Source organism: Passer montanus, unplaced genomic scaffold (assembly GCF_014805655.1).
Source record: "Passer montanus isolate IOZ18808 unplaced genomic scaffold, ASM1480565v1 scaffold45, whole genome shotgun sequence".
Taxonomy (NCBI): Eukaryota; Metazoa; Chordata; class Aves; order Passeriformes; family Passeridae; genus Passer; species Passer montanus.
This window is the reverse complement of record NW_024369373.1, coordinates 4019006-4031934: the sequence shown is the minus strand read 5'-3', so window position 1 is coordinate 4031934 and position 12929 is coordinate 4019006. Positions and strand designations below refer to the sequence as shown.

Below are 12929 nucleotides of genomic sequence, written 5' to 3'. Positions count from 1 at the left end.
CCTGCATCCGCCATGGGTCCCTGCAGGGTCCCTTCCTCCTGTGTGAGCCTGCTGCAGCTCGGGTGGCGAGTGGGCTGGGGGCTGCTCAGCAGTGCTGCGGGCTGGCAGGTCTCAGCCTCTGGCACCTGCAGTGGTGGGGAAGGGAGGGCTGAGCTCATGGCTGTGTTTCCTGTTGAACCACGGGGATACAGGGATGTGGTGCCTAAAGACAGCGTGAGTTGGGAGATGCCACCTCTGCAACCCTGCTGGGGCTCAGCTCAGTGCGGGCCCTGCTGCTGCCGCTGTGGGATGAAGCCCTGGGGCACGTGGCCCTGTGGGCAGGGCAGTGGGCACAGCCACCTTGTATGTCCATTAAACGGGTCGGGTGTGTGGAGAGCTGTGGTGCCATTGTCCTTCCTGCTGCGGGGGTGCCCTGGGATGGACTGGGCAAATTTTGTGGTAACGGGGCTTGTCTGGGGGGTCACCCTGCATGGCACCCCCGGGGGACTGGGTGCCACGCTGAGGGATGCAGGGAAGGGGCCAGCATGGCCAGTGATGTCCCTGCAGCAGTCCCTGCCCTGGGGCTGCCACTTTAGGGGGGTCAGTAAAGCAGCCCCCCCACCCCCACCAGTGGACAGAGCAGCCTTTCAGCAGCTCCCGTGGCAGTGACAAGGGAACACAGGCTGCCTTGTTCTCCCGCAGCCAGCACTGCTCTTCTGCCCTGGGCAGCCACCTCCCTTCCCTGTGCAGGGGCCGGCAGCAGCTGGGGACCCTCCTGGAGCCACTTCACAGGGTGCTTCAGCTCCCTGTCCCCACGCAGCCCTGCTGAGTTTCCTGGGGGGAAGGGGTGGCCATATCCTGTCTCACCACTGCTGTCTCGGCAGAGGAAGGCAAGAGGAGTCACGACTGCTGCAGAGATCAGAGAAATAATCATGGGAGTGGGAAAGATTAGACTTCAGGGGTAGGAAGCTGGCTTTATCTGGGGAAAAATAGGAAGAAAAACCAAACCACAGAGGCTGGTGATCTGATGATCATAGGAGTGGCAGCTAGAGCCAGGTTTGTTCTGCAGGTGCAGCCTTGGGGTGGGCAGCAGAGGCCTAGCACCATTGCTGCACTGGTGGGGAGGCTGGTTGGGCTGTGCTGAGCAAGGGTGTTATGTGAACCTGGCCTATCCCTGTGGGGATGACCCTGTGGAATTGGGGAGCATCCCCATGTGGGAATTGACTCCAGTCAGCATCTTTGCTTCCTCCAGCCTCCTCTGCAGCAGGACCAGGGCCAGCACCTGTGCCCTGCCTCTTTGTCCTGGGCACTTGTCTTGGTGCACCCCTGAGCTGCTCCCCTTGCCCTGGTGCTCCAGCTGCTCCTTTGTCCTCATCCCCTCCTGCCAGGGTGGATGGGAGGGTTCCCCCACTTCATGGATGAGGATATGAAGACTTTGTGCTTCCCCCATCCTTCCCCCTCCCCAGGGCCAGAGCTGCTGGCTCAGTTCCCGACTGCTAGAACCACTTCCCAGCACTGAATTACCCTGAGCTGCCCAGCCACTCGTCAGCCACTAATTACTGTAAAAGGGAAGGACTGATGCTGGCTCTCTCAGCCTGGTTTTCTGGTGCTGGGGGGATCCCTGTGGCCTGAGTCACGCACCCCCTGCCCCAGCCTCCATCCCTACCCACACTGGGCAGCGATTTCTAGCCATGAGCTGATTCCCTGGAAAACACGTTTGGCTCAGACTCAGCACATCACTGCAGCCAAGTGAGAAGTCAAAATCAGGAACAGAAAACCCCTGAGGAATTGGGGGGAGTGGGTGGAAAAAGATCTCCAAGTGGCTCAGGGCTGTTGTATTCCATCAGCCAGGCCTTGCTGGGTCACATTCCTTGGCTTTGAACTTCTTTCAGTTCGGTTTTGACCATTTTGCCCAGATTTGTGCTCGTGTGGGTCTTCCCCAGAGCTGAGGGAGGACCCACAGCTCTGCTGAACTGGGAGCCCTGCCCTGGGGCAGCCTGACACTCCAGCCTGTGCTGAACCAGGGCCAGACAGGCACCAGGAGCTGCCAAAAGCCATGAACCTGGCCAAAAGGCGAGGCAGGAGGAAAGCACGGCTGGGATTCACTCTCCCCACCCCTGCAGAGACTGCTCCAGAGGCCAGCGCAGATGCATTTCCCACGGCAGATGCATTTCCCACACTGGATGCACTTCCCACAGCAGATGCATTTCCGACAACAGATGTATTTCCCACGGCAGCAGTGTTTCCCTTCTCTCCTGGGGGTACAGAGGGCTCGACGGGGTGCAGGGCTGGGACCCCAAAGCCTGGTACCTGGAAAGATGCCTGGCTTGCAGGGAAAGGCAGAGCTGGACAAGGGTGCCCAGGGCCAGCTGCTTAAGGTATCCCTTCCATGGCAGGGGAAGGGCCTCCTTGCTGATTCAGGGTGGGACAGGAGCTGGGAACAATTCCCCAGCGGGAATTAGGGATGCTGGGAGCAGAGGCCCAGGCCACCACGCTTGGTGAGCTGGGACACCACTTCCCACCCCCTCCCGCTTTTCCCCGGATGCTGCAGCAGAGCTGGTGCCAGGAGCCCAGGGCCATCTGGAAATGCTCATGGACAGCGTAAGGGACCCGCTGGAGACAAAGCCCAGCGTGTCAGCGGCGCCCAGGCTCTGCCAGAGGCCCCTGCACTGTCCTGCACCCCCACAGTGGGGTCAGCTCACCTCTGGCCAGCTGTGGGTGTGAGACCCCGGGAGGGCAGCAGGCACCTGCTATACGGGACAGGGCTGGTGGGAGCATGGGGGAGTGTGAGCCCGGCTGAGCCTGGCCCCAGCAGGCACCAGCCTGCCCCGCCAGGATCCGCTCCTGCCTGGCAGCTCCCTGCTTCCCAAAAATAGGTTGGAGAGCCTGACCTGGGAAAGACCCTGGGAGCTCAGTGCCCTCCAGGCCCTGCTGTGCTGGGGTGGGCGTGAGGGGGAGAGCAGGGCTGGCAGGGGCTCTCTGTCCATCTGGCACCATCTCAGGAGAATCCTCCTCTGCGAGCCAGGGCACCATCCCCTGTTCAGTGCTGAGGAAAGGACCCGGAAAACACAGAGGAAGCCGGGCTCAGTGCAGAGGAAGAACTGGGGCTGGGATACAGCAAGCAGCTCAAGGTCGGAGGAAACAATGCTGGGGATGGAGGGAAGGGCCGCGGGGCCCTGGGAGGGGTTGAACCTGCTGCCTGTGCTGCAGGCAGGGCAGAGGCTCCAGGTGCTGCCCAGGAGGGGTCGGTGCCAGCACAGCCCTGCTGGGGGTGGGATGCACCCACCAACCACACTGAGCTTGGCTCATGTGTGTGGCTCATTCACGCCCCTCTGCTCCCCTCACACACAACTTGGCACCCATCATCCTCTCACCTCTAGCAGCTCTGAGGCTTTCCCCACTGCATCCCAGGTTAGCTCTCAGGGTGCACAAGTGCTCCCTTACCCAAATAAATCATGTTTGGGTGGCCCATTTTGCAGCCTGTCAGTGGAAGCTCTCACCCCTCTCCTGCAAGTGCTGGCAGGGCAGGAACATCAGCTCTCTCTGCATGCACAGTGGCCAAAGTCCCCAGTACCGTCACTCGGTTTTCCTGGGCGGTGGCCAGTGGTAAAACTCAAAATAAATATTTCCCTTGCCTCCAGCACTGCCTGCCCCACATTAGACAACAGCTGCAAAGGATTAACGTCGCCCTGGAGGTGTAATCCCTCTATAAAGATGACAACATTTGGCCCAAGACATCCAGGGAGATGCAGAATAGACAAGAAGCAGAGTTTGGCCCAGATTTTTTGATTCCTGCTTATCCCTCTGTGATAACAGCTCTGTGCTTCTTTGTCAGGACCCACTTGATAGGAAAGTGACAAAGTGCAAGGTGACAAACACAGGCAGGGACAGAAGCCTGTACCAATGTCCTGCCAGACAGTGTCTGCTGGGCTGGACACACACAGGATTCTTCTGCCCCAGAAGCAGAGCAAATGGAGAAAGCTTTCCAGGAAAACCCCCTGCCAGCAGCTGCCACCTGCCCAGACAGAGCCACTGGAGCCTTGGGATGTCCCAGCCGTGGCTCTCACCACAGTGACTGCCAGCTGCTCCAGCCCAAGCCTGCTGCTGCTGGCCCAGCCCAGGGCAGGTCCCTCGCTCCGAGGAGCTGCAGCCTGTGCACTCACCGTATTTCAGCACCCAAGCTTTCCAAAGGAAGCTTTGCCTTTCAAGCAAAGCTCCCAGCACTGAGGTCCTGATTGAAGTGCCCAAGTGCACAACCTTGCCCCAGCCAGTGGAAAACAAAGGTGAAAAACTTGTGCAGAGAAGGAAAACTGATCTTTGGGTGGGCCCTGCTCTGCCCCGGGTTGAAACCAGGGCTCCCCACAAAGATTCTTTTCTCTCCCACTAAACATGAACTGCAACAAGGACTTATGCAGGAAGGAAGGAGCAGGCCACCCACAGAAAGGTGAACCAGGAGATAATTGAGATCTTTTCTCCACAGGCTGCCTGCACTGAACTGGGACTCCCCTCTGCCCACCCCTCATACCCAGCTGGGGCTGCCCCAGGAGCAGGCAGGCAATAACCATCCATGACTCCCACCTCTGCCCCATTCCTTCCTGCATTCCTTCTCTTCCCATGTAGGAGGACGTTGCATCCCAGCCACATCAAAAGCCATAACCAAAGGAGTAAGAAGCTGGGTGCTCCACCACAGGAGTTTTTCTTGTGCACACTTAGGAAAGGGCTGCTGACAGGATGCCTCTGACATTCTGGACCATCTACAGCAGCATCCTCTTTTCCCACAGGAGAGCATCCAACTTCACCCACCTTCAGTGAGATGGTTAAAGTTTTGATGGGAGAGAGGGATTAGAAGAGAGAGATTTTGGAAGCACTGTGTAAATCACCAGCATCTGGCTGTAAAGGAAAGAGCCAGTATCCGATGATGCTCCACTTTGTGCAGCAAGTAAACAGGAAGATTCACTATTTTGTTTCGTATTTAAAAATACACAGAAGGTCCATATGGATGTAAGGGTTTGTGGCTGGGAGTTTATTCCAGCAAATCCGCTGGCACAGCTCCTAGAGGTCGGGCAGGAGTTGGCAGCAGGGCCCATCTGATCTCTGCAGAGGCAGCCAGCTCGGGGCCCAGGGGAGCCCAGCCCCTCTTAATGCACCAGGGCCAGTCACTCAGGGTGAGCTCAGCTCTCAAGGACCAGGGGAAACTCCAGCACAGGTCCCAGCAGGGCAGGGAAAGGCAGCAGCAGCTCCTGCTGAGTGTTCAGCTGCCAAAGGCTGCCAAAAACACATGGTGTTGAGCAAGGCCTTGCGGGAAAGGATGCACGTTTTACCCTCCTGGGAGCTCAGCAGCTCCCTCAGCTCTGGCAAGCTTTGCAAACATGGAGAAAGCCTCGCCATGGAGTTCATTAAGGCCAACCCTTGGAATGTGATCCAGTGCAATTCCACTTAACAGATTGAGTCCAGCCAAGCCCTGACATGTGTCAATGCAAGAGGGATGGTGCTTTCTCATGTAGGCTTCCTTGGCTGGGCTCCTCAGAGCTACCAAGCTGTTCAGCTGCTAGAAGAATTGCAAAGGTCTTCTCCAGAAAGCCTTCTGCAGGTGCAATCCAGCCCCACGTGGCAGCACCTCCACTTCAAAGCCCAGCAGCTCTAAAGGTGCAGGTGAGGCAGCTCTGTTACAGGGGTCTGGAGAGCTTTGCCACAGAGGTGCAGAGAGAGAGGGCACGGACATGCCAAACCTTTAAACCAGGCGAGGTCTCAGTGGTCAGGATTAAACCCAGAATCTAAGGCAGATGTCCCCCAGCAGGCTCTCCTCTTCCTGGGAGAGAGCTTTGTTCTACAGAGCAGTAACAGAAGTGAAATCTTCCCCCTTCACTGCACAGCCCAGGGAAGGATCAGTCCCAGCCTTTGGCACCTGCCCTCCAGAGTAGTGATGGGGGGCTTGGCCCCGGACAGGAAAGGCATCATCTACTCCCAGACTCACCCCCTTACTGATGGAGTCTCTGGCCTTTCTACAACAAAGGCAGATTGGTTTGAGGCAGGGAAGGGCAGCTCCAGCACAGGAAAAGACTTCCGCTCCTGTTCTGCTGCTTTGCTGAACCTCCCCTTTGATCCCTGGGGAAAGGGACAGTCTGGCAGCTGGAAGGCTATTGTGTGCCTCGTTTATTGCTGCTAAAGGCTTGGCTGGGAGCTGGACTGAGTTGGTAACTACACAGCCAACAAAACTGTGCCCTAACAGGCAGGTAAGCCTGATTTGTCACTGCTGGGGAAAATAGCTTCAAGGAAAAAGGGAATGAAAAACCCATTTTCATGAACAGCATGAGTTTTTGTCATAGTACCACAAACTTCATGGACTGGAGACAGTTTCTGTCTTCTCTGTGGAAACTCACTAATTTTCCTCTCACCAGATTGCTGCTGTTTGTGTCTGTGCTATCCCTTAAAGAGTGAGGGTGCTAATCAAAGTCAAGTTCAGAGGCAAATTCTAACATCTGTGTTCTCAAAGAAATTCTCTGGCACTTTCTGAAGCACTAAAAAGTTAGGGATCCATCAAAGCAGGAAGAAGACAGAAGCAGATTTACAGAGCCAAATGTTTAATAACTTTTCAAGAACAAGTATTACATCCATATTTAGAGCATATATAAGAGATGGAAACAAGGAAATAAAAAATAAAATTGCTAATTTCAAGAGGATACACTTAACTTCACAATTCCTGCTGAATCCCTTCTTTGGAGGCACAGTGGCCACTTTGAGCAAGACAAGACTGGGTACCAGGCCACCTGCAGAGTTTAGGCTCAGCACTTTAGGAACAGCCAGGAAAACTCTGACTCTGTACAATTTGCACGCCAACATCTCTTCGCAACGTGATGTTATTGCTGGACAGAGCAGGGAGAAGAAAGGAGACACTTACAAGACTTGGCAGCACAAGACAACAGTACTGGGAGGGCTCCAAGCACTCCCCAGACACGTCTGTGAGGCTGCTACAGCCCAGAGGGCACTCACAGGTTCCCCAGAGGTGTTACCTACAGTTAACACTGCCTTCTACCTTTCACTACCATAAGCCCCCAAAATCCTCCCTCAGCAGCTTGAAACTTTGCCCAGGAATCTTCTTTGCTAAAAGAAGTGTCTGCATTGGGACAGGCTGGCCCTGGCAAAGAAGGTGCTTCCTCACAAGCCTCAAAACTGCTGCAAGTTGCTCAAAATCTCTCAATATGGCAGCAAGTTCACTCCTCTCCCATCACTGCAGGAGCAGAGCTTGGCATTCCCTCCTGAGGGCAGCCATGGTGTCTCCTTCCCCCCTCATGGCACTACTGTCTGCACTGGTCAGGGAAAAGATCCAAGGGGACTCATTTTGGGCTAGAGGGACACAAACAGAATCTCTCCTGGAAGACAAATGTGGAGCTGCAGCTGCTCTGAAGAGCAAACTTGCTGAGCTGAGTCATGGATGAAAGCTCTGGAGAGATGCCGGGAAGCTGCAACTGCCCAGAGTCCTTCAACACAACCAGGGAGGACACGGGGAGCAGCTGAACAGCCCACCCTGCTCCTAGATGGGAATGACAATTTCCATGTGTTTTGGCAGGAAAGCCACACAACAAGGCACCCCAGACAGACTGCTCACCCTGGCAACAGAGAGGGTGCTCCCTGGCTGGTGGCCAAAGCTGGCGAGAGCTCTGCTGCCAGAAGAAACTCCGGGTTGCAAAGGCAGCAGGAGGAGGCAGAGGAATGCTAGTCTGGCTCACTGTTCTCCCACCCTCCTTCCCACCTCTAGCTCACCTTGGCCTTGTTCTGGACAGGCAGATACAGCTTGAACTCGGCTGGGAGCTCATCCTCTGAGTACAGCCGGTCAGAGAAATACACCCGTCGGATGCGACAGTTGGCGTGGATCTGAGAGTCAAAACAAAGAGTCAGTCCATTTTCCACATGCTCTTTCCACATCCAGCTTTGGTGTCATGCTGCAACATGGATTCTTTGGCTCAGCAGCTGGAAATCTATCTCACTGTCTTGCTTTTCTGAATCTGACAAGGCATCAGAGAAATGCTGGTCTGTTCCCTCTGCTTTGCATTTGCATCCCTGTCTCCAGGTATGAACACTCAGAAGATTTGGCTGAGCTCTGGTATCTCTGCCAACTGTCTTAGTTGCTAAGGGGATTCTCTGCTGTGAAGCGACCTCTGCTTTGCTGGTATCAGCACTTGCCAGAACACCCACAGCCTCAGCCTGCTGCATTTTTAACACACCCACTTCAGGGCCTCCCTGAGGTCAGGAATGAGCCTGTCCAGCCTGTGCTGCCTCCACTATCAGCTGGCAGCAAAGTAGCTGCTCTGGTCGCCCTCGTGAGTATGTGAGAAGGCAGACAACTCTCAGCTGACTGCCTGCACCTCAGCGCAATCCTGCAAGGAACTGCAGCACTCCCCTCACACTAAGGAACAGGCACGCTTCACACACAGAGATTCCTCAAAATAACACACACCACTGGACACCGTGAACATGACTCCCTAGCATATGGAACAAGTTCCATGTCCTCAGCAGGAGCAAGCACTGCATCAGCTCTGTTACAAGGGACTCAGTGAAAGCAGGGCCACTCCACTACTAGGAAACAAGCTTTACCAAGGGGATGAATGGTCTGTACACTCTAGGTCTTTCCCATCCGGGTTCCCATTTAGCCAGTCACTGTCCAGCCTATCTGGACAGTAAGGCAACACACAGCTAATTCCTAGCAGAGCTCCACCTTCATGGCATGCCACAGGGAATTGCAAATCTCAGCCTGACCACAGACAGCCAGAGAAACAAGAGGGAAATGGGCTCCTTCATCCCAGTCTAGTCCAGTTAGGTGAGGCCTCAGTCAAGCCTTTGCTCGCCTTCCACACTGCTCTGTAAAGATCAGGGCTGGCAAAGGAACCACACAGGGCTAAAGCCAGATTCCCATCCTGCCTTCCCAGCCAGCAGGAACATCAGCAGCCATTGGTCTCCCAGAGCAGCTTCTCACCTGCACTCTCAGGGTCTCGATGTAGTTGGTGCCGTAGGCGCGGCGCGTGAAGTCGGACAGGTTGAACTGGATCTGGTTCCAGCCGTCGTCCAGCCGCATGGGCATGGTGCAGATGAAGGGCTTCACCCGTGTCGTGCTCTGGTAGTTGCTCGCCCGGAAACGCCGACGGACGTTCTTGTCATCCAGCACCTGGGCGAGGAAGGCGGGCTGCTCAGCCAGGCGCCGGGCCCCGACTGCCCAGGACAGCGCTACCCGTCTCCAAGAGGGCTCTCTGCTCCCACCCCCTCATTCCACAGCAGAAGTCATTTTAACACAGGAAACAGACCCATTTTCAGGAATAGCAACAATGTGTTTGTGAGCTGACTGATGCCCCCATACCAGAAGACCTGACACACCACATGGCCAAGAAAGCAAAACTGTTTTGGGGATCACTCACTGCCTGGGACAAGTTCCAACACAAGACTGCAGGCTCTCTGGCGCCTTCCTCAGTGGTCCCTGGAGGGGCCTCCCCACTGCACACTCCTCACCTGCACTTCAAAAGTGAAGTATTTTTTCAGGTTCTTGATGATCATCACTAGGAAAGGTAGTTTGATGCCCAGGGTCTTCTTTGGGTCAGCAGGGCACGTGATGTACGTGGTACTGAGAGGTGAGAGAAAAACACTTTAGGATCTCACACAGCACAAAGTGCACAGCCCGAGGTAACCCAAGTCTCTCCCTTGGCCCAGTGCAGCCTTGGAGGATGGGCAGAAATGGGTAACTGTGACCAGAAGATCTCAGCAACAACCAGGGCCTCCTGTAACAGGAGGGGGAGTTTCAGAGGTAGCTGCAGGCAGAAAAAGATAGAAGGCGCAAAGAATACATCTCAAATTGCACTTTTCTCACCCAGGGCATGAAACACCTTCCTGGACAGCTTCACCTCCCCAGTTTCAACTTGTGTTTCTTAATACAACCTCCTCCTACCCTTGACTGAACAGGTAGAGTCCTCCAGATCATGGCAGAGGCCCTGTGTGCTCTATACAGCTGGGAAAACAGAGCTTGTGAGCCCTAGAAGTACACGTCACGCCTGGCAAGTTTTGTATCAACACTTCTTGGAGAAAGAGAAGCACTGGCTCAGTGTGTCTGCAGGAGAGGAGTCTCCACTGCCCTTATAAGGAGCGCCCTGCTCTGAATCACCCCTGGAGAAGCCTTGGAGGCTCTGAGCCGCTCATGGAGCTGGCGTCTGTCTCCCGGGGCGATGGAGACGAGGTTGCTAAGAGAAGCTCCACAAGCAACTCCCCTCATAAATCTCCCTCTGATCTTCCTGCTGCAGGGAGAGCAGCTGTCACGTGAGGAGAACAGGCCCAAGACAATAGAAGAGACAGTAGACAGTGCTGCTTTTTCAGTAACTGGCAGTGCTGACTGAGGCTGGGTATTAAATACCTTTTTTTTTTTTCCTTCAAGTGATGGAAGAATAATAGGATTTTATTTTTTATCCCTTAGCCCCACTGAGGATGAGAGTGAGAGCTACAGGGGAGTATCAGTGATATGACCCAGATTCTTCAATTTATTGACAAAGACATTGCCATCACATTGCTGTAGTTTGAAGATGATGTCTGCTGGCCACTGCCATCTTTCACTCTGCTTCAGGGCAGAGTTCTGCTCCACCAGAACAGCAGAAGAGGCTTCTCCTACCTGACATTTGTTCCTTCAATCTCCAGCACCAGTGACTGAATGTCATTGTCCGTGATTCGCTTGATGTGGCCATTGCGCACCTGGACAGAAGTGGGGCAGACAGCACAGACGTTACTTGAGAGGGAAAAGAGGCACACACAGCTCCATTAAGAGAAGGAATAAGACCCCAGGAGGACCCATCTACATTCACTTGGCTCCTGCTCTCCTGGACCTTGCTGTTTCCAAGGCTTTGATCACTGCCCCAGAGTGCCAGCAAGAGTTTATGGCCCAGCATGCTGCACACAGACCGAGTGCAAGACTTCCATCTATCAAAACATGCTGCAGTGAACACAAGGGACTCAGCCTCATATCAGAGGCCCAAATAAACAAACATAAAAGAGTCAAAGTGCTATAAGGGGTAAAAACAAGGACAAGCAATAGAGGGGAGCCACCAGCCAGCCACTGGTCACCAAGGGGACTGGGTCTGTGCTGCTGGGCATGGCTGATTGCCTCTGGGGAAGGGCTCACACACTCAGGCACACTCTTACACACTCTTGCACACCCACACACATACTCTCCCCACCAGCACAAGCACTGCACATCCTACTGAGGCCAAAAAAATATATATGGGTTTTCTCCATGTCACAAAAGCTTGAGATATTCCCTGAGATGTAAAAAAAAGTAGAAATCACAGCCTGCTGGTTCTTTTTGCAAAGATATAAAAGTGTACATTAGGACAGCTACGAACCCAGTAATCTCAGACATGCACCTAGGACACGGGAGAATGTCAAATACTGTTTCCAGTTCTCACCAAAATGACAGGGGCATTTCATGCACTGATGAAGACAGCATGGCAATCCTCACAACAAGCACACCCAGGCTGGCCACGCTTCATGCAAGAGAGACTATTGCAAGACTATTGCAGCTGAAAGGACCTCTGCTGACATCCACCCTGCAAGCAGAGCTGCTGCTCCCACTCATGGGCCACACAATCATAACAGTATCACCCTGCACAGGACAATTCACGTGGGAAGGTGCCTCCAGAGGTCTCCAGGCCAACCTCAACCTCTAAGCAGGGTCAGCACAGCCTGCTTATGGCTTATCCAGTCTGACACCACACTACATCCCTTTGTCTAAGAGTCTTTAATGTGTCCCGTCCTTGCACCATCCAAATAAGCTGTTGATCCTTTTCTAAAGTCACAAATATTTGTGCAAAACGCAAATACACAGGCTGTGTGAGGCATCCCAGCTCTTCACAGAGCTACATGGGTACACCACTGATGGGAAAGGAGAGGTCTGCGCTTCCTGTCCCCCATCTCACAACTTGTAAATGCTCACACAAGCCCACCCAGGTCAAACATCACTGCTGTCTGAACTGCCGTGAAGGTTTTAGTTCCTGCTGAAAGCACAAAAAAATCAGCTAAGGCTCATGCACAAGCAACCAAATACAGGTTGTAGCCTTGGTCCCAGAGATCATAACAACTATTTCGCAGAATCACTAAACCATGGATGGTTTGTGATGGGGGAAGCAGCACAGCTCTACATCCCCAAACACCCTGAGGATGGCTCCTCGATGCGAGACAGCCCAGAGAAGGCACGGGGCCCTGAGGAAAACCACTATAAAAACTCACAGGAGGGAGAAACAAAGTGAGGAGACACTCCCAACTTCTCCTACACCCACAGGCCCCCGCACAGCCCAGCTCTCCATGCCTCCGGCGAGCCTGTTTGAAAGGCGGGTCAGACACCAGGAGACCGCCACCTCCGGCCCCTCAGGGGCCACGGGGCCTGGGGCATCCCGCTGCCAGTGCTGGCCGCTCTGCAGCTTCCCACAGTGCCGCGGCTTCTGATCCGGGCGAAGGCAGAAAACACAATAACACCTTCCCCTCAGAAACACCCGAGGGGCCCGCTACCGGCCCCCGGGGCGTGCCGGTAACCAGCACCCGAGAGAGCCCGGTATCCCGCTCCCGGGTTCCCGGTAACCCGGCCGCTGCAGCTCCGGACCCGGCGGGGGCCGAGCGGCCCCACAGGTGCCCGGAGCGGCCCCACAGGTGCCCGGAGCGCCCCGGGGGCTCCCCGGGCCTGCCCCGGGAGGCTGAGCCGAGCGGCCGCGCCGCTCCCCGGGCCGCGCCCGCCGCCTCACCTTCTTGTCCCAGATCTGGAGCGGTTTGCTGCCGATGCTGTAGAGCACCGAGAGGAAGCCGCTCTGGAAGGTGTTCTTGAACATGCCGGCGCCGGGCGGGCCGGGCCGCGCCGCGGCCGCCGCTCTGCCAGGACACGGCGGATCCCTCCGCGCCGCGCCGCCGCCGTCACCGGGGAACCACTCGGGGCG

General features: G+C 55.2%; 1 protein-coding gene across 2 annotated transcripts; it reads right to left on the bottom strand.

Moving 5' to 3' along the window:
- Window positions 1–6539: 6539 nt before the first annotated feature.
- On the bottom strand, window positions 6540–12929 carry CFAP20 (cilia and flagella associated protein 20). 2 transcript variants are annotated; one of them, XM_039721241.1, is made up of 6 exons: window positions 12741–12928; window positions 10622–10701; window positions 9478–9589; window positions 8951–9139; window positions 7741–7851; window positions 6540–6842 (listed from the first exon to the last, which is right to left on the bottom strand). In XM_039721241.1, the coding sequence occupies exons 1-6, from the start codon at window positions 12822–12824 to the stop codon at window positions 6837–6839; spliced, it is 582 nt and encodes a 193-aa protein (XP_039577175.1). In that variant the 5' UTR covers window positions 12825–12928; the 3' UTR covers window positions 6540–6836. The 2 variants fall into 2 exon arrangements, with proteins under 2 accessions (XP_039577175.1, XP_039577174.1); XM_039721240.1 differs by lacking the exon at window positions 6540–6842 and having other exon boundaries at window positions 7732–7851; window positions 12741–12929.

Bases quoted from the DNA above. Each gene is read 5' to 3' on its own strand.
- CFAP20 (XM_039721240.1), bottom strand. From the start codon at position 12,824: ATGTTCAAGAACACCTTCCAGAGCGGCTTCCTCTCGGTGCTCTACAGC. The intron at 9,590-10,621 runs GTAGGAGAAGCC...CTCACCTCTCAG, and splicing joins ATTGAAGGAACAAATGTCAG to TACCACGTACATCACGTGCC. The intron at 7,852-8,950 runs GTGAGAAGCTGC...TTTGACTCTCAG, and splicing joins TCGAGACCCTGAGAGTGCAG to ATCCACGCCAACTGTCGCAT.